The 20,815-nt window shown below is 37.9% G+C and overlaps 1 protein-coding gene across 1 annotated transcript in view; it reads left to right on the top strand.

The window, feature by feature from the left end:
• LOC124552746 (serine-rich adhesin for platelets-like) overlaps positions 1-20,815 on the top strand; it is a 239,755-nt gene that overhangs the window by 133,962 nt on the left and 84,978 nt on the right. Inside the window, exon 8 of the mRNA XM_047127089.1 lies at positions 13,343-13,432. Within this exon, the coding sequence (XP_046983045.1) occupies positions 13,343-13,432 (90 nt within the window). The remainder of the gene's footprint in view (positions 1-13,342; positions 13,433-20,815) is intronic.

The raw sequence follows: 20,815 nt of genomic DNA, 5'->3' as shown, positions 1-20,815 counted from the left end.
TTCCCTCCAATACTAAATTGTTTATTCCTTGAGGTCTCAGAGTGTGTCCTATCAAACAATCCCTTCTTCTAGTCACATTGTGCTAAAAAAAGATTTCTCACCAATTCTCTTCACTACCTCCTCGTTAGTGACTCGATCTACCCATTCTTTTGTAGCACCACATTTCAAAAGCTTCTATTCTCTTTTATCTAAACTGTTTATCGTCCATCTTTCACTTGCATATGTTGCTAAATTCCATACAAATATTTCCAGAAAAGTCTTTCCAACACTTAAATCTATACTTAATGTTAACAAATTCCTCTTCTTCAGAAATGCTTTCTTTGTCATTGCTGGTGTACATTTTATATCCTCTCTACATCGACCATCGTCATTTATTTTGCTGCCCAAATAGCATAACTTATATACTACTTTTAGTGCCTCATTTCCTGATCTCATTCCGTCAGCATTGCCTGGTTTAATTGGATTACATTTCATTATCCTTGTTTTGCATTTGTTGATGCTCATCTTATATCCTCCTTTCAAGACATTGTCCATTCCATTGAGCTGCTCTTCCAAGTCCTTTGCTGTCTCTTGACGGATTTACAATGCCTTTGGCAAAGCTAAAAATTTTTATTTCGTCCTCCTGAACTTTAATTCCTACTCCAAATTTTTCTTTGGTTTCCTTTACTACTTGCTGAATGTACAGCGTGAGTAACATTGACGATAGGCTACAATCCTGTCTTACTCCCTTCTCAACCCTTCTGCCCTTTCACACCCCTGGTCTCTTATAACTGCCATCAGTAAAAGTATTTAAAATAACCGTTTGCTTCCTGTATTTTATCCCTGCTACCTTAAGAATTTCAAAGAGGGTATTCCAGTCAATATTGTGAGATTTCCCTAAGTCTACAAATGCTATGAATGTGGGTTTGCCTTTCTTCCTGTTGAAAGAACTGCCTCTTTCCCTCTGCACTCTACTTGGGTCCCTACCTAACCCCTTTGCACCTCCATCAGATCAGGGAACTGATTTCAATAATCGACTATCAGTAATTAGTTTTGCTGTGGCCACAGGAGTGTGTGTGTGTGTGTGTGTGTGTGTGTGTGTGTATGTGTGTGTGTGTGTGTGTGTGTGTGTGTGTGTGTGTGTGTGTGTGCGTGTGCGCGCGCGTGTGTGTGCGCGGGCGATCGCTATTGCTAGAAGAAGAGCTAGTCCTCGAAAGCTAGTGTGAATGCTGTTTGCTGTTATGCTTTACTGTGCTCTGTGCATCGGATGGCTACAGGTAAATTGTATTAGTTAAAAATTTCTACTGTCCGTGTAGGGTTAACACGTTTAGATATTATCCATCTTTAAATGATCGCAGGCTGCAAACAATGCTTTAGAACTGGTCAAATGAGTGAAAGTGCACAATGTTAAGTAGTGGTTATATTACTTATTCTGCATGCACACCTGAAAATTCTTTCAATTGCTTCCTTTGTCTGCACGAAGTTTTTGAGTTGGTCTTTTAATTACACAGTTTTTCAACCAAGTATAAGCATTCAGTACTGTCCCACACTGTATGTTGTTGACAGAGGTCCAAACATAATGAATAATTTCTCAAATATGTGACTGCCTCAAAGGACTTTTTGAGTGATAGAACCCAGTACTTTGGCTGGACAGTGAGTGTTCATCAGAGACAAGAGTAGCATGAGGGTTGCCCCGTGTGAGCGTGATAGGATCGCTCTTGTACTCTGTACACGTAAAGCATCTGTCATAGGGTAGGCAGAGATCTGTGACTGACTGTTGATGATGCTGTAGTGTACAAAAAGTGTCTTCGTTGAGTGACTAAGAGGTTACAGGTTTACTTGGACAGAATTTTTATTTGGTCTGATGAATGACAGCTTGCTCTAAATGTGGGACTCGTGTAAGTTAATGCAGGTCATTAGGAAAACAATCCTGTAATGTTTGAACACATATTAAAATGGTATGCTTCTTGATCTAGTCATATCAATTAAATATCTAGGTGTAACATTGTGAAATGACATGAAATCAAATGAGCAAGAAAGGCCAGTTGCAGGGAAGATGAATGGTTTACCTCTAGTTATTGAGAGAATTTTAAGAAAGTGTAAGTCATCTATAAAGAAGACTGTGTATAGAACACAAGTGCAATGCATTCTCAATTGCAATGCATTGGGATTCCCACCAGGTTAGATTAAAGGAAAACATTGATGCAGTTCAGAGGCATGCCACTAGACTTGTTGCCATTCAATTTGATTGACCCAGAAGTCTTATGGATATGCTCTGTGAACTTTTATGAGTAGCCTTGTGAGGAAGAAAATGATCTTTACACGAAACACTATTGAAGAAGACTGCAGAATGATTTACCACCTCCAAAGCTCATTTCACATAAGGATTCTGAGGACAAAATAGGTGTCATTTGGGGTCATACAGAGATATAGAGGCATATAATTTCCTGTCTCTGCTTTTATGAGTGGAACAAGATAAGGAATGACTAGCTATAATACCAAGACCTCTCTCCCATGCATGTACATTTTCCTGAGGAGTATGTACATAGCTGTATAAGTACAAGAGTATCTGAGGAGTACCAGAGATGACTTACAACTTTGAGATAGTAATAACACACCATTAGTTCATTGCCATCTTGAGACACATATGTATAAAACAGTTTCTGATAAACATCTTATTGCAGCTAGGGCTGTGTGCTTCCAGGAACGCACTACAGAAGGAACATGCAGCTCATTTTTACTGCCCTTTTCTGTGATGTATACATGTTTCAGCCTTTATCGCTATAATGCCTGCATCAGTTGCAAAACCCTTACCAGAATTCCTCATTGAAGTTCTGAAACCTGTATGCACAAAAAATTTTCTCAATATTGGGTCAGTAGTTGTGTTAATTATCTTGTGAATGGCAACTTCTCCAACTAAAGGCACTTAGATATAAGGCATATAGGGATTGTATTGCTCTAGCCTCATGTGATAAACTTCCTCTACTTACTTTGTCATCTGACTTTATTGCATTAGTAGTAGCACAATGTACCCTCAGTGAGTGACATGCTACTATTTAGTGTGAAGATTCCTCACTTCTCAAATATCAGTGATGCAATGTCTCCTCACATCATTGCAAGGCACACTGTGATATGACTGCAGGTAGCCCAATTCAAACTGTGCAATCTTTTCAGTGCTCATGAGCCATGTTTACACTTTGTCTCTTGAGCACTGTACATCTGCATCAAGTACTGGGTTACCCCAGTAATAGCCAGTCAACGTCAAATAACAGACGCGACACTGCTGAACATGTCGTGCCGGAGAGGTTGGGCAGATACAGGTCCTAGTAGCCACCTAGCAGAAAAGCAGTTGCAATTTCTTTGATCTCTTTGAAGTGGTTGCAGTTGAACAGATTTTGTTACAATAAATCTGATGGCCCCAACACAAATTACAACACTGATAATCTCCAAAAATAGCTGTTACCCCAAAGTAAAATTTCCCTTCAAGCTTAACAAATGACAGTTCATTCTATGAAATTGGACTGAGGAATTTAATAGAGCATTTGTAGTTTCACTGTGCAGCTTAATTGGATCAATAATTAATTAAATCCATGTTTAGCTTTTTTATAGAAAAAGATTATAGTTTTAAAATTAACACATTAGAAAATACTAGTTCTACACACGTATTTCAGGTTAAGAAGGTTGGAGCTGTTGGATCCATTCCTATATCACTCTTACTCCCAACCCTTTGCCACACAGACCTTATCCCTGTGGTAGATCCGTGTCTGAGACCTGCTCAATTCACACCTGGCACATCCTACTCCAGTCCCATCACCAATTTAACCTGTCCCACCAGAGGCAGGCCCATGAAGGCAGCCGTGTCATACACCAGCTCTGCTGCACGGCATTTTATGTGTGCACAACCACTGACCGCCTGTCCACCAGATTGAATGGCCATCCCCAAATTGTGGGCGAGAGCAGAGTTGACCACATAGTGACAGAACAAACTGCCAAATGCAGCGTGTTTGATTTCAGTGGCTACTTCACAACCTGTGTCATCTGGATCTTTCCCGTCAGCATCAGCTTTTATAAATTGTGTAAATGGGAGCTGTTCTCACAACTCATCCTTTGTTCCCATAATCCTTTGACCTGTATCAGGTAGATCCTGCACTACACCCATCACCATCTCTTCCCCAGGACCGTAACTTCACTCATCCTGCACCCACATCCTCTCCCCAACAATCTCCCGATCCTCTGTTCTATCCTCTCTCCTTCTCCCCACCTCCATCGCCTAATCCAGTCCTCCAACTTGTCATCATTGTGTACTGCACTAACTCACCAGTACTGGCACCTGTGTGTCACATTCCTATCCTGTACTCCTGTAACCTGTCCCCATGCATTCGTATCTTGTACACCTTCTGCCTTCTCTGAGCCATCAGCTACCCTTCCCAACCCTCCCTCCTGCTCCACTTGTCTTTTCTCCTCTCACCCACCACATCCGACACAATCCCTGACCACAGTAAACCTGCAGAACCCTACAAAAATCAGCAAGGATTCCAAAAACAGAGATCTTGCCAAACTCTGCCACACACCGTTGGGTGGCTTGCGGAGTATAAATGTAGATGTAGATCCACAGGGCTGTAGACATTGGTGCTCAGATTGCTGCCATGTTTCTCAACTTCAGGAAGGCATTTGAAACTGTCCCACCCTGCTTTTAGCTGAAAAAAAGTATGAACTTACTTACTATTGGACCAGATTTGCAACTGAATCTGAGACTTCCTTGCAGATAGAACCCAACATGTCACTCTTAACTGAACAAAATTCACAGATGTAAAGGATCTGTTTGTGTATATAAATGACCTAGTAGAATGGTCAGAAGCTCTTTAATGCTGCTCAAAGATGATATGGTCATCTGTAAGACATCAAAAGACAGTAACGATTTGCAGATGAATCTACAGAGGATTGATGAGGGTGCAGGAGCTGGCACATACATTGAAAAAGAAATCCAGTACTGTGCAACTACACTGTTGTTGACAAGTTGCTGAAAACAATAACTATTGTAAAATATGTAGGAGTATCTATCTGGAGTGATCTTACGTGGAATGTTCACATAAAATAAATAGTAGGAAAATACTGTGATTCATAGGAAGAATTTTAAGAAAATACGACTCATCTACAAAAGAAATGGCATACAAGGTAGTTGTTCTACTGATTCTTGAATATCATTCATCACTGTGGGACCCTTACCAAGTAGAACTGATAAGAATGATAGAGAAGATCCAACGAAGAGTGGCACATTTTGTCACAGGATTGTTCAATCAGTGTGAGAGTATAACAGAGATGCTCAGCAAACTCCAGTGGCTGATGCTACAAGAGAGGCATTTTGCATCGCAGAAAGATTTACTATTTCCTCCCACATATGTCTCGTGAAATGACCACAATGAGAAGATTCAAGAAATTAGACCTAAGGCAGAGACTTCTTGCATGCCATTCTTGAGTGGAACATGGAACAGGGGGGAGGGGTGGGGGGAAGTCAGTTAGTGGTACCAAAAATACTCTCTGCCACATGCTGTCAGGTGGCTTGAGGAGTATTGATGTAGACATAGAACTGCAGTACCTGCATTGTGTATACAGCTGGCACAATGTAGCTGTACAGAGTGAGTGTGTGTGTGTGTGTGTGTGTGTGTGTGTGTGTGTGTTATAGCTTGAAAAAGGATTCTTCTAAAAGCGATCAAGTCTTCAGCTTCATTTATGTTCCTGTTGACAACTCAAAGCCTCTACTATTCATTGCATTGTCCTACATTATTAACCTCTGCTGTTTTGTGTTAATATCGAACACCATCAAATAATAAGTCCGTGAATTTCTGCATTTCATGCACCATTCATGTAGTAGCATTCTTCCACAGTACATACAAATGGGTTTTATACAATGAAGTTCCTATTTTCTTGAACTGTTTCCAGTTTGGAATCTACCGACATACCTCCAAGTGCAGAAATGGTAATAAAACTGCTGGAAACAAAGAGCTGCCATTTACAGATGCAAACATAGCTTCAAGTAATAATGATAGATGTTCACAGAAGCAACTATCGGCCCATCTGGAGATGTGTAGAATCATCTCATTTTTGTAGTATTTGTAGTGGTTCTATTCACAAATATGTAATGTGCAATTTACTATGCGTACTTTGTGAACACTGCAATTTTTGTACCACACAAACTGTGAAGGGCACTACGTGTAGGTTACTGAGAGTAAAACACTGCAGTTGTACTGGCTCGGCAATTTTGAGATAACATGTAGCCCATAAGTGTGCCTCCATAGTGGAGGGGTCAGTTACTGCCATGTGGAGGACACAGGTTGAGTTCCCCATACTCCCGTGTGATGCCAATTGGTGAGCCACTCGAGTGAAGTAGCAGCTCCAAGTTCTAGAAGCTGAGAATAGAAGGGAAGTGCTGCGCTGACTTGGTTTTCCCGAAGATTGCATCCAAATGATGACTCACAGCAGCAGATGACACAGTAGCCAGTTGGCACTGAACAGTTTGCCAGAGCTGCATCACAGAGTTCTTCAGTGTGTTAGACCTGTATGGCGTGTAAACTCTATAAGACTTAACAGTCCCCAACAAATAACAGTAAAATAATTGTTTATTTGCATTTGATAAATATCCAGATGTGCTCAGTTTGGCTTGAAGAGTCAAGTAGAAATTTTCCGACTATATAATCAAGTCTGTGAGAGGTGTCACTGAACAGATGGTTAACAGAGCAAGATAAACACTAAAAATAACATACTGAAATACAGCACCAGTTTGCTGTACATTTACAGTTCACTATGGCACTGATACATGTGACTTGGGGACTTTCTTGGGATATTTTTGCAAAAGAGCATTGTAGTTTAGTATCTAGTCAAGACTAAAAATGATAAAAGTACAGAATGGACAGTGTGAAATCAGCAAACCACAGTACACTAGAATAACAAAAGGAGTTGAAGCACACGATTGATAAGTATTAGCGTGCCGTGCAGCCCTATGTCTACCTCATTACTCTGCAGTTCACACATATGTGTTCATAGAACCACTTTCAGACTATTTTTCTAAAGTTCCACTCTCAAATAGTTTGTGGGAAAAATGAATACCTAAATTTTTCTGTACAAGTTGGGATCTCTCTCATTTTATCTCACAGTTCTCATTTCTGCCTTTGTAGAAAGTCAACAAAATGTTTTGGCATTCGGAGGAGGAAGTTGGTGACTGCAGTTTTGTGAAAAGTTCTAGCAATGTGTAAAAAGTCTTTATTCTAATGATCACCGTACCAGCTCCGTTATTGTATCTACAACCATCTCCCCCCTATTTTGTGATAATACGAAACAAGCCAGCCTTCTTTGAACTTTTTCAATGCCATCCATCAATCCTATCTAGTGAGGATCTCCTACTGTGCAGGAATACTTGAGAAGAGGATGGACAAATATAGTACAGTCACACTCTTTTAGTATATTTGTCTTACCTTCTGACCTTCTAAGTGTTCCGCCATAAAAAGCAGTCTTTGGTTTGTCTTCATCTTAACATTTTCTGCCTGATAGCTATAACTGAAGTTGATCTTATTTGTAATCCCTGGGTGTTTAGTTGAATCAGCAGCCTTTAAGTTTGGTTGATTTATGATGCAGTATTATGGAACATATTGTCTCCATTATTTTGAAGGAAGGAAGATAAAAGGTTTAACAGCACATTGATGATGAGGGAATTAGAGACAAAGCACAATATTGATGTGGGGAAGACAACTGAATTTGTCTTTTTTGAAGGAACCATCCCAGCATTTTCCATAAGGAAACTGCAGAAAACTTAAGTCTAGATGGCCAAACTGATGTTTGAACCATTGTCCTCATGAATGATTGTTGATCCTCCTCACAACTGAGTCACCTTGCTCACTTCTATTATTTTGGTAACCATCTGTAGGCCTGTGTATTTCCTTGGACGGTGGAAAAAAGTGACAAGTGCTGAAACCCCACCTGGCACACCACTGTGACGACGGTGAGTAAGTGTATCATATAACTGCAGTCATGGTCGAGAAAGACGAAGTTCGTTGGATATTAGAAGCAGTGTTCTTTAAAGTAGCAGTAGTAGCAGCAGCTAGGTTATAATTTCACGCTCAACACAAAATTGAGGTAAGAAATTAATGCATTTACCTTTAACTTCTTCAACAACTGCAAAAACCAAGCTGTACTAGCATAGACCCCAAAACTCAAGATATCCTTCATAACAAAGTTATTGACTTTCTGAAGTTTGTCAGATTCTCTACTCAAGGATACAGATCAGCCCATTTCTCACAAGAGATCCTGCAAACCAAGGATGAAGGGCAACAGGGGGATTCTGTATTTGTAGATCTCCATAAAGCATTTGACACAATACTACACTGCTGCCTGTAAACAAAGTTCCAAGCATATGGAATAGGTTCTGAGGTATGTAAGTGGCCTGAAGACTTCTTAAGTAACAGAACCCAGTTGTCCACAACAGCAGGTGTTCATCAGAGACAAGGGTATTGTCACGAGCGCCCCAGAGAAACGTGATAGGACCACTGTTATTTTCTATATACATAAATGATCTGGCAGACAGGTTGGGCAGCAATATGCGGCTGTTTGCTGGTGATGCTGCGGTGTATGGGAAGGTGTCAAAGTTGAGTGACTGTAGCAGTATACAAAATGACGTAGACAGAATTTCCAGTCAGAATGATGAATGGCAGCTAGCTGTAAATGTAGAAAAATGTAAGTTAATGCAGATGAGTAGAAAAAACAAGCCCATAATCTTGAGTACACCATTAGTATTGTGTTGCTTGATACAGTCACGTCAGTTAAATATCTAAATGTTTTGTTGCTAAGCAGTGTGAAATGGAATGAGAATGTAAGGATTGTAGTAGGGAAGCCAAATGGTTGACTTTGGTTTATTGGGAGAATTTAAGGGAAGTGTGGCTCATCTGTAAAAGAGACCACATATAGGACACTAGTGCAACCCATTGTTGAGTACTATTTGAGTTCTGCACCAGACTGGATTAAAGGAAGACATTGGAGCAATTCAGAGGTGGCCTTGTAAATTTGTTACTGGTAGGTTTGAACAACATGCAAGTATTACAGAGATACATCGGGACTCAAATGGAATTACTGGAGGGAACATGGCATTCTATATGAGGAACATTACTGAGAAAATTTAGAGATCCAGCATTGGATGCTGACCGCAGAGAGATTCTACTGTCACTGACATATATTTCACGTAAGGCACATGAATATAAGAATAGAGAGATTAGGACTTTCATGGATCTTTATAGACAGTTGTTTCCCCTCACTCTGTTTGTAAGTGGAACAGGAAAGGAAATGACTAGTGGTACAGGGTACACTCCGCTACACATCATATGATTGCTTGCGTAGTACCTACGTAGATGTCGTTGTGCAGTATAGTATAACACAAACCTTAGTCACTGTGCGAGGTGGCCCTGTGTTTAGCTCATTGGACTCCCATTAGGGAGGATGATTATTCACATCTTCATCCGATCCCCTTGGATTTTCAGCGCTTTCCTGAAAAAAACTCCAGGCAAATGCTGAAATGATCCTTTTGTAGAACACATCCAATCTCATAGCCCATCTCGAACACACTACAAGCTCGTGTTCCATGTCAAAAGACTTCATTGTCAATAGGACTTTAAACCCTAATATTCCATCCTTAATTCTTCATGTGTTAATCACAAAATAAATAGTCATTGTATTGATGTTGGAAGCTACGGCTAATATTTTTTTAAGTTGGCAAATTAAATTTTGGTTTTTTGAAGTACATCTACTACACAAAGTGATGTGTTTATTTTTCCTGAACAAAGCAAAGAAATACATTATGTTTTGCAGAATGTGGAGGAGAGCAAATAGTAACACACTGTTCTGCATAGGCCAGAACTGCTGATCTAACTATCATACGGTGTTTTGTCATGCTTATTACCTTATCATCGACCTCTAAGCTCTTAGGTTTTCCGATCTCATTCAGTGCAGCCCCCAACAATCAGTTTTTCCTTCTCATCCCATCCAGTAAGTCTCCCATGACCCATGGTTCTGGGTGACTTTTCCAAACGCTCACCATTTCCTAAACATCACTGGACCTTTTTCTTTCTCTCTTTCTTTCTTCCCCCCCCCCCCCCCCCACCCCCCTTTATTCCTTCCCCTGCAATCCTCCTGCCAGAAGAAGGTCCCACTGGCTCCAAGAGCTTGCAAATTTCCTTTAGCTTCATATGTGTGTGTTCTGCTGCCACCGCTTGGTGAGTAAATTTTGTATCTATCTATTATTATGTTTTCAAAAACTTATTATTTTCATTGGAATACAACATAAGATATTTCTCCTACTTCATGATCACTCACTACTTGTTTACAACTTGAATGTAATGTCGTTTTCCCATCTTATACTTTTTCCTCTCAGCTTTTTGCAGCTGTATGTTGAAGTGTCTAAGTGTTGTGCAGCAGTAAATTTGGGAGCTGTTGCACCTTCTCCCTTTCCCTTTGCCCTTTCAGAAATTTCAGTTTTGAATGGAATGAAATTTTCTAGGTTTTTAAAAATTTTTACAGCTTTCTTTTGCTGTCAAATATATTGATTACGATACCAAGGCGTGGTGTTATTTTAAAGTGGCATAAAAATGAATACTTTTAATCCTTTTAATGTCATATTTATGATGAGTCCATTTTTTAAATCAAAAACCAGTATTTTGATTTTTATATACTTAGTTTACTTTGTGGTCAGTATGTTTCCTCATTTTTTTTATAAGCCTTTTATTATATATTTGTCTCCAGTCATACAGGTGTTATCAGCATATATTTCGAGATACTATCAAGTCATCATCATATGATATGTTTAAAAAGAAATAAAAAACACATGGATGGTAAAATAATATAAAACTGAACTACAAATCAAGGTAATTTCTGTCCACAGCTTATTTGCTTGAATACATTCTGTAGTAACTCATCAACTAGTAATTTACAGGAGTTAGTCTGATTTGTACTTTAGTTTCCTAGTATTTTACTATCCCCCCCACCCCCTCTGTTTTTCCTTCTTTTTAAACAGATTGTCTGATGAATACTTGGTAATAACTGGAAGGTATAATGAAAATATTTATATGGCCTGTGACTGAAACACAAAATTATAATAAATAAAATACAAGACTGTCACTATTTCTACCTAAGACAATAAGCATAGTCTGTGCGTGTTTTTAAAGTAACTTACATTATCAAGCACATTTTTCTTATGGCATGTGTCAGATGCTGCGTCATGCATAACTTGACTGAGATTGCACATTTCTGTGCTGTTAGTGACATTTCTTCTTCTTAATGTACTGTGAAATGTACAAGCACATTTTATGTAAGGATTTTTCAGGCCCCTGTCACATATTGTAATAAATTTATACAGGGTGAGTCACTAATTGTTTCCACCAAGAGTAACTCCAAAAGTATGATAGAAGCTGAAACGTTTGTGGGACAAAAGTTGCATGGGACAACAGGGGCCATGATATGATGTTGGTTTTTTGTTCGTAGGTGGGGTTGCTTTAGAGATACGAAGCTCAACTTTGTTCCTTTAAGTGGAATGTTATAGTTTGGTACTCATTTTCTGATAGCGGATATCGAGACGAATCCAATGATGTGTAACAGTATGGTCTTTGAAGGTCAGCGAAGGTCACAAAGGCAGCATGAACGTCCATTTGCAGAAGGTGTTCCAAGTGATGACCATTGGTATCAATGCAGTGCTGCAATCTTCTTATCATGGATTGAGTGATATTGCTTATCACATCAGCACTTATTGAAGCACATGCTCTGACAATTATCTATTGTGTATCTTCAGGTGTAGTTGGAAAGTCTTAATAAATAATGTCTTTTATGAATCCCCACAAGAAAAAACCCAGAGGTATTTCTTCCAATAACAGATCTAATGTTCCTCGCAGGAATGTGGTGCACTTCCTACCATTAAGATTTCCTTCGATGAAATAGAGGCCTATAATTTTGTCCTCGAGAATCCCACACCATACATTCAATGATTACCGTGTTTGGTGTGCTACTGTGGATTTTCAGTTGCCCAATTATGCATGTTATGCAAATTAACATTTCCATGGTTCATGAATGTAACCTCGTCAGTAAATAAAATCAAATTAATAAATGTGTCAGCCTTCAGAATCGGAAGTTGAGCCCATCGGCAGAATTCAGTGTGATGCATACAATCCGTACCAGTTAATTCTTGGTGGAGACTGATGTGGTAAGGATGATATTTGTGGCAATGCAGAACATGAACAACACTACTCCGGCCCATGCCAGATTCTCTTGCAATTTGATGCGAACTAACACTAGGATCTCGAACCACAGTGCCAAGAGTACGAATTTCCGTTTCCTCGTTAGTAACTATCCTTCACTGGATATGTTCCCGATGCATTAAAGATCTAGTTGTTCTCAATTTACCATACACATATTTAAATATACAACATGTAAGGGGGGTAATTTGAGGATATCTTTTAGCATATAGGGCTGTAACTCTCATTGAATTTTGTTGACATTCTCCGTAAATGAAAAGCATATCGACTTGTTTTTCGAGATAATACATCATTCACATTCGTTTGATTCGACAGTACTAGTCTTACCATTCCTATTATTGTTCTGTTGCGAAACTGTCGAATGGCACGTTAGATGGATGCACTGTATTCAGCGAATATTTACTATTTGCACAATATATGAGATAGAATTGTCAGAGCATGTGCTTCGATAAGTGCTGCAGTGATAAGGAATACCACTCAATCCATGATAAGAAGATTGCAGCACTGCATTGATATCAATGGTCATCAATTCGAACACCCTCTGTAAATGGACGTTCATGCCACCTTTGTGACCTTCAAAGACCTTACTGTTACACATCATTGGATTCGTTCCGATAGCTGCTATCAGAAAATAAGTACCAAACTATAACATCCCATTTTAATAGTTGACCTACATACCTCTGACGTGATCCCACCTAGCAACAAAAAACCCACGTCATATTATGGCCCCCATTGTGCCATGCAATGTTTGTCCCACAAACTTTTCAGCTACTATCATACTTTCGGAGTTACTCTAGGAGGCAATAGTTAGTGACCTCACCCTGTATACTTGAGAAGGAGAATTATTTTCTGAAAAGCATGATGTCCTACATTAATTACATAAATTTTAATATTTTTATATTGGAACCAGTCAACAGTATTCTTCTTCTTCTTCTTCTTCATCTCCGTCTCCTCTCTCTCTCTATCTCTCTTTCTCTCTTTCTCTCTATATATCTATCTAATACATTTCCAGGCCTTCCACAGCGATTTGGTAATGGGATTGTAGTTATAGGTGTCACAAAAATGTTTTTTTTTTTTTCCAGGTTGGCAATGTGTTACAAGTAGTGCCAGCAGAACTGCCTCCCCCTCCACCCCCACCACCACCTCAGGAGCCACCACCATCCACGATGACGGTACAGTCAGAGAAAACATTGCATGTTTGAATATTGCACACTTCCTTTCACCAGTGTTCCTAAATTCAGTTCCCATTAGCCACCTGTCATACTTTGAGACAGCAGAACCGTATGAGGCAAATACAACCCTGCAATACAAAAATCTAATGTGGCAACCGAAGGTGATGCGCAAGATGATTGAATCGACACTGACAGAAAAACGAGAGGAAATAATTAGTTTCCAACTTTGGGAGGCCCTGGGGTATTTCTCCCGAGCATGGCCCAGCAACATATCCATACCAGCTGTCTACATTCTTGTAGCTTCAGTAGTTCGCAGGCTGCATGGATTCTGAATTCTGCAAACAAAAATTAAATGCACTTAATCATTAACAATGTTAGACGTATTGTTCAAATTATTCATTTAGTTTGTTCAGATGCATTAGAATTGAATATAACAATAGGTTAAGTCTTTTCAAAACACAATGTTGTTATTTAAAAAGAATACCATGATGACTAAGATCAGAAGTATTCATAGCTAATAACAAAAAGTAATTTAAACATCACGCATTTGTGAAGCTAATTAACATTAATCATCAGTGGAACATTAAACACTTTGTAAATGAGAATGGATTTCTACTCACGAAGCAGAAGAGGCAGTGAGCAGCAGACATGAATTCATAAAAGCATAAGAAATTATGTGTCTTTCATGTACAGTGAGTCTTCAGATTCCCACCCCCCTCCCCCCCTCCTTTTACACACACACACACACACACACACACACACACACACACACACACACACACACAGAGGTAGCCTTAAGAGAAAAGAGGCACCACTATACACAGAAATATGCATAAAATCAATATCCTCTTGTTTAGTTAAAAGTATGGAAAAAGCAGGCCAGCAAATGCATTAAAACCACAGTTTCAGGGATCCTTTATGTGCTTGACAGTGTAGTCATTTGCAAGAGAATCAAATTCAGTTTTAATCTAATATATTGCATCCCATTGTCTGCTTCTGTGTGTTCTGTATCACTCTCCATGTGAAGATCCTTTTTAATTTGTTTAAACTCTTGTATTTATTTAATATTATATGCCAGATAATTGCCTATGCTTTCATTATATTAATTATTTTTGTAATAATTATTGGAAGAATAGCAATCATTGTCTGATAAAGTTGCATTCGCATTCAAATTTATTGTTGACTATATGAGGATAAAATGGTTATTTTCAAATATTACCTGAGACTTAAATGTGTGATCATAGTAACTGAATAGAAGAGTTATGAACTGTTCACATTTGTAAGTTTCATGTATGTAGCATTATGAGCTTTTCTGCAGCTGGCCACCTGACAAGAGAGACAGAGCTCACAAAAGTGAACTCTTAATAACTTTTGTTGCATTACTTCAAGATGACCCTCATTATCAAAGTGCAGGTAATGGTTTACACACGAACACTGTATTCTAAACTAGTCACCAATAGCTGTGAATGTAGACTTTCCTAGTGTATACTGTCGAGGAAAAGCTATCCGCTTTCCAGCTGGTTGACAGTGTTAAAGTACTACGACACTTTGAAAAATGTCTTCTGGTTAAGATGGTACGTACAACACTCTTCAAAATGTCATGGTACTTTAATACTGTCACTGGGCTGGAAACCCGAGAGCTCTTCCTCAACAGTCACCAATAAGTCTGTTTGTAAAGACATATTCAACAGAATAGAAAATGATGGTATGAAGTGGAATAGATGTCTACAGAGGAGGCATGGGAGTTAGGAGGGGGAGGGATGTAGCAGGGCAGGAGTGGGGAACATGCTAGTCCTGTAGCCCACATAGGATATGGTGGCTGATAAGCAGTGACCAGTTCTCATCCAAAGCACTGGATGAATTCACCCGTATGTTCAGAAGGGGAGGCAAACATTGTTTGCCTGCTTTCAGCCAATGAGTGACATGATGGTTATGACAGAATAGAAGCGCGTGCCGTGCAGTCTTTCTCAATTGATTTTATTGAAACAATTTGGTAAACAATTTCATTGTTGAGCTACTTGTGGCTTTACATGTCAGCTTCATCATTCCATTAACGGTCACAGTTATTGCGATATTTGCATTTAAGCAAGACGCTGTGCAATGTTCAAAAGAGTTTGCAATGAAAAATAGGGGTGGCTATGATTTTGAGTTTGGTGCATATTACATAATATCTTGCTGCATAAGGAATTTAGCTAACACTTTCAGGTTTTCTATAGACATGGGTGGAGGTCTCCACGCGTCACCAATCTCAAGAAAATCGATCTGATGCAGCACACTCATCTGCGATCGCGTACACCGGTGATAGAGACAGAACGAAATATGTACAACATTCCTCATATTTCATTAACGGTTTGAGGTATCGAGATGAGATTTTGCCAAATGATAGTGTGCAAGGAGAAGAGTATTTTGCCACATGGTTATTATGCAAAACTTCATTACCTGCCATGTTATTCCACTAACAACAGACTTTTTGGGTGAAAGAATGTAATTTTTAAGAGCTGTCGAAACGAGAAATGTTGTGGATTTTGGAACAGCATAAGTGTACACATTACATGTCCTTTTTCATAAGCTATTGACTTTACTTTTCTTGAGTTTTCCACTTAATAAAAGATGCTTTCAGAACACTCTTGCTGTTGTGTCTGCAGAACATGTTAGTGAAGTGACTGTGTAAACTCTAGCATGTTTTGGCAAAAGAAGTAGATTTTATCGTGGCAACAAGAGAAATGTAGGTTATACTCATTCACCAGTCGTGATGCTTACCTGAAAGTTACAAATCGTTAACAAGCCAGGTGAAATCAAAATTGCTGCTTTTGTAGCCATTTCAGCAGAATTCGTTTTAGATGCTAACCGGAGCAGAGGTGACAGTAGAGCTTTTTGAACGGTCACCTACCTAGTGTGGGTGTGGTAGGACTCCACTTAATACAAGGGTGGTTTGAAAAGTTCTCGGAATCACCATGAGAGGTCAGCACTAGTTGTTTATGTGATATTCATTGGACTGTTGCCTGTAAACACGTGCCACATGAGTGCTCTTGGAAGAGATTTGTTGCGGTGATGTGGCTCTCTTGTTGTTCCTGCATAGTGATTTGCGAAGGTGGGAAAAATCAAGATTTGAGCAGTGATCAAGTACTTCGTAAAGAAAGGTATGAAAGCAAAGGATATTCGTGCCAGTTTCCACGTACACTGGGGGACTGTGCTCCTTCATATTCAACTGTTGCCAAATGAGTTTAAATTTGCTCAGGAGAGCTCAGATGGTGATCTGTGCAGTGGTTGACTGAGATGTGTCACTACTTCAGAAATCGTTGCAAAAGTACACAAAATGGTCATGGAGCATCATCGATCGAAAGTGCGTGAAATTGCTCATGTTTGCCAGATGTCCTCTGACACTGTATGTCGCTTTTTAACTAAAGAATTAGAAATGAAAAAATTGTCTTCTGGATGTGTACCGCGACTCTTGATGCTTGATCAAAAATGTGTGAGAATGACCAAGTTGGAACAATGTTTGGCCCATTTTAGGAGAAATGAGTAATATTTTTTGTGCCGGTTTGTGACCACAGATGGAACTTGGTTGCACTACTGTACTCCAGAGACAAAACAACAATCAAAGCAGTGGGGTCAATCCATACCAAGTGGTCCAAGAAAAAAATAATTGGTTGCTTGACTGTCCCAGAAAAAATTTATATTTGCTGGGTGAATTCCCCAATGTTTAGTAGTCACAAAAATATTTTTTTTAAAAAAAATTGTTTATTATTTTGAAATGGTGGCCATATTTGTTCCAAGCTTCATGCATTTTTTGGTATTTACAAGCATCTACATTTTTTTTACAATTATTCAGTGGTGGCTTGTCCTAAGTCTTCCAGATAAAATACATTTAGTTCATCACACTCTGGGCTACAAATTAACGTCATTATCACTTAGCTGAATGTATTCTTTAATATATTTTTAATAGTTCAAAGTTATCAGCCACAAATTAAAGAAACTCGATTTTTGAACAGTAGTTTTCCAAAGAAAGTTTAATTTCTCAGCTTTAATATTTTTTCTGCTATTACATTGTATAGTATAGTTACTTTATATAGAGTATCAATGGTGAGCAGGTTACACTTAAAAAAATACACTATTTTTAAAAATTGCTTTTTTTTTTTATTTTTCCGTTTTGTGGCCTGCAATATCTTTGTTTGGGGCCCAAATAAAAATCTAAAATTTCACGGTTAATAGACCTTTATGATATTAAACTTCATTATAAATTACAACTTTGAGATTCAATTGGAAGTTATGAAAAAATTTATGAACACGATTCAAAAATATGTTTTTTAACATCTGCGGTATCTAGGCTTATGGGATAAAATATATCAGTTACAGTATATAATTTAATCATATCTGTGATTACTTACTTTTTTTATTGAAAATAAGCCTACTAATTAAATTATATTGTTCTCTTGTTATTTGTTTTTAGTATATCGCTCATTGAACATTTGAGAAATTTGTTCACTCAGTTTGGGTGTTAGATTATAAGTTCGCCCAGTCACAGTTGTAAATTCCGTGGGAGACAGCTTCCTTAGTACATTTTTAAGTGGCATCCAAACTTGATCCTTCTCAGTTTTTTAAAAAATATGTCCTTGGTCCTGGTTGGTGATAAAATACAACATGTACATCTTGGTTTTGATAGTCAGAATTATCAACTTTGCCAATTCACCACTGTTCATCGTAAACACGAGCCACTATGTCTTTATTTTGAAGAACCAGTTGCACAAGTTTTCCACGCTGATGAAGTTCACTATCAGGCGAAGTTGATGTGGTTTTACACTTCAGGAAGTTGTATGAATGGGGTACAAAACAATGAAAAGATCGAGTGCCTTTAATCTTCTGACAAGTGTTGCACCTTTCCTTCAAGACACTATCATAGACTTCTTGTATTTCCTCACATTGTACAAAAACATAGGTAATTCCTTTGGTATGTTTTTTAGAGAATTAAAACATTTCTTGAGGTGTTGTTATATGTTGTCATCGGTTCACTGCAGACATGCTTTTGTGACAGCTTGCTTTGTTGTACCCCCGACACCATCACAAGCATTCTTCCCATGGCATGAAGCAAAAAAGTGTCATTCTACATCAAACCCAAAATCTTCTTCATGAAAGGAGATGTTAATAAAATCTTTTTTTGTTTTTACATTGACTTGCTGCCCCATCTTAAAAGTAAATCAGTTTTTTTATTGAAGGGTGGTGCTGTTTAATGTATTTTGTTAATTTTAGTTGAAAAATGCGCACTGCTGTAGTGTTGTGTTCAAGGTAGTCACTTATGACACAAAAGCTGTGGCTCATTAGTTTTGTGGCCTGTTTGTTTACCCGCTGGTGTCCTTGTACTTCATCTTGAACAACAAAGGAATAATTTTCCGAAAAGTCAGAAAGAACTAAGCATTCATCAGCTGCCAAGGTTGGCTTTTTGTCTTTCAAAAATTTACTTTGAACTTTTGCAATAAAAGATGCATTTTCAGATTTTCAAGGTTAGCCACTAACACTTCAAAAAACTCTTCTCTGTCACCATTTCAGTTCTGTCCTGTGTCACACATTGTTTGTATTTTATATTGTCAGGTATCAAATTGTCTTCTTCGGATTCTGTACACATGTCAAGTAAGGGTTGTTTGCGTAGACAATCTTCAAATTTTCCGTTGATCATACAATTGTAACTGTCAATATTATATACCATAACTTCCAAAAGATCTTTATAATCAACTCTAAGATTGGCCCCATCTATCATCAACTTTACGTTCTGATGAAACAACCAAACACAAACATTACGGGTGCCAGATGCCCCTGCAACCATATGCCATCTTGGTCTCAACTCGCAAAACTTTGATCTTCCAGTTTTAATGTCAGAATTTTCTTTTTTAAATTCAGTGAATAGTTTATTTAAATAACACAATATTAACCTTTTTTGTCTTTGAATCTTAGAACCCTTTTCTTTCACAGAAACACAGTCTTTTTTGACAGACATCAAACACCTGTTATTGTCATCATCATAATACGTAATAACTTTATTGATTGTGTTTTCATTTATCAAATTAGATGCACTTTTCTTTTGTAATGCTAATAAAATTCCCTGTTCTTTTACTAATTGCCTTTTTAACTTAACAAGACATTCTGACACATTAAATTCATCACTAACTTTTGCTCGACTCCAAGAAATTCCGCAGTAAACTGATAATCTTAATTTTATCCTCTATGTTGGAAGTACTGCATTTAGTTTTTAGTTTTTGTATCAAATCATCATATTCGGTTGGTGAAGTTTTAGAACTTCCATCTGTTTTAGTACAAATTGTATTTTGAGATGAAACTTCCAAATTCTTTTTGACTATACCTGCCACTTTCTCAATTTTTGTATTCAAGGCACTTGATCTTTTATCTTGACTTAGTTTTCTAATTTTACTAGCAGGCGATATACCCAGGATTTCACAAGCTGTGTCTACTTTTTTAATGGTTGCTGATAAGTCACAAAATTCTGTATCTGAGGTTTCACTATCCTTTCTCTTGTGGATTACAATTATCTTAGAATAACATGTTGGACAAAATGATTTTCCTGGTATGGTTTTATGACATGCTTCATTAATAATAACACCAACAGAACACTGAGACACCATTTTTCAACTGCACACTTCAAGAACTTCTAGCTAAATAAGTGTGAGTAGACAACTGTTGGTTTAAGGGGTAAGATAACAATCAGACTTGTATAGACTTGCAGATGCATTTGTTAGCCTGCTGAAACAATTACCACAACATTGTTTCGACAAATAATCATTAGCTAGTGTAATGTGGTGTGTTATATTATGCAATTGGTACACTTTATTTGATTAGCATACCAGATATCGCAGATGTTAAAAAACATATCTTTGACTCGTGTTTGTAATCTTTTTTCCATAACTTCCAATTGAATCTCAAAGTCGAAATTTATACTGAAGTTTGATATCATAAAGGTCTATTAATTGTGATATTTTCAGATTTTTATTTGGTCCCCCAACAATGATATTGCAGGCCATAAAATGGAAAAATTAAGAAAAAAAGCCATTTTTAAAAATATTGTATTTTTTTAAGTGCAAGCTGCTCACCATTGATAATCTAGAAAAAGTAACTATACTATACAGTGAAATAGCAGAAAATATTTTAAAGCTGAGAAATTAATCTTTTTTTGGAAAACTACTGTTCAAAAATTGAGGTTTTTTTTTAATTTGTGGCTGATAATTTTGAACTATTAAATATATATTAAAGAATTCGGCTAAGTGATAATGATGTTAATTTGTAGCCCAGAGTGTGTTGAACTAAACGCATTTTATCTGGAAGGCTTAGGACAATCCACTACTGAATAATTGTAAATAATGTAGATGCTTGCAAATA

Source organism: Schistocerca americana, chromosome 10 (assembly GCF_021461395.2).
Source record: "Schistocerca americana isolate TAMUIC-IGC-003095 chromosome 10, iqSchAmer2.1, whole genome shotgun sequence".
NCBI classification, from domain to species: domain Eukaryota; kingdom Metazoa; phylum Arthropoda; class Insecta; order Orthoptera; family Acrididae; genus Schistocerca; species Schistocerca americana.
The sequence above is the reverse complement of the archived record's forward strand: the minus strand, read 5'-3'. Positions and strand labels throughout refer to the sequence as shown.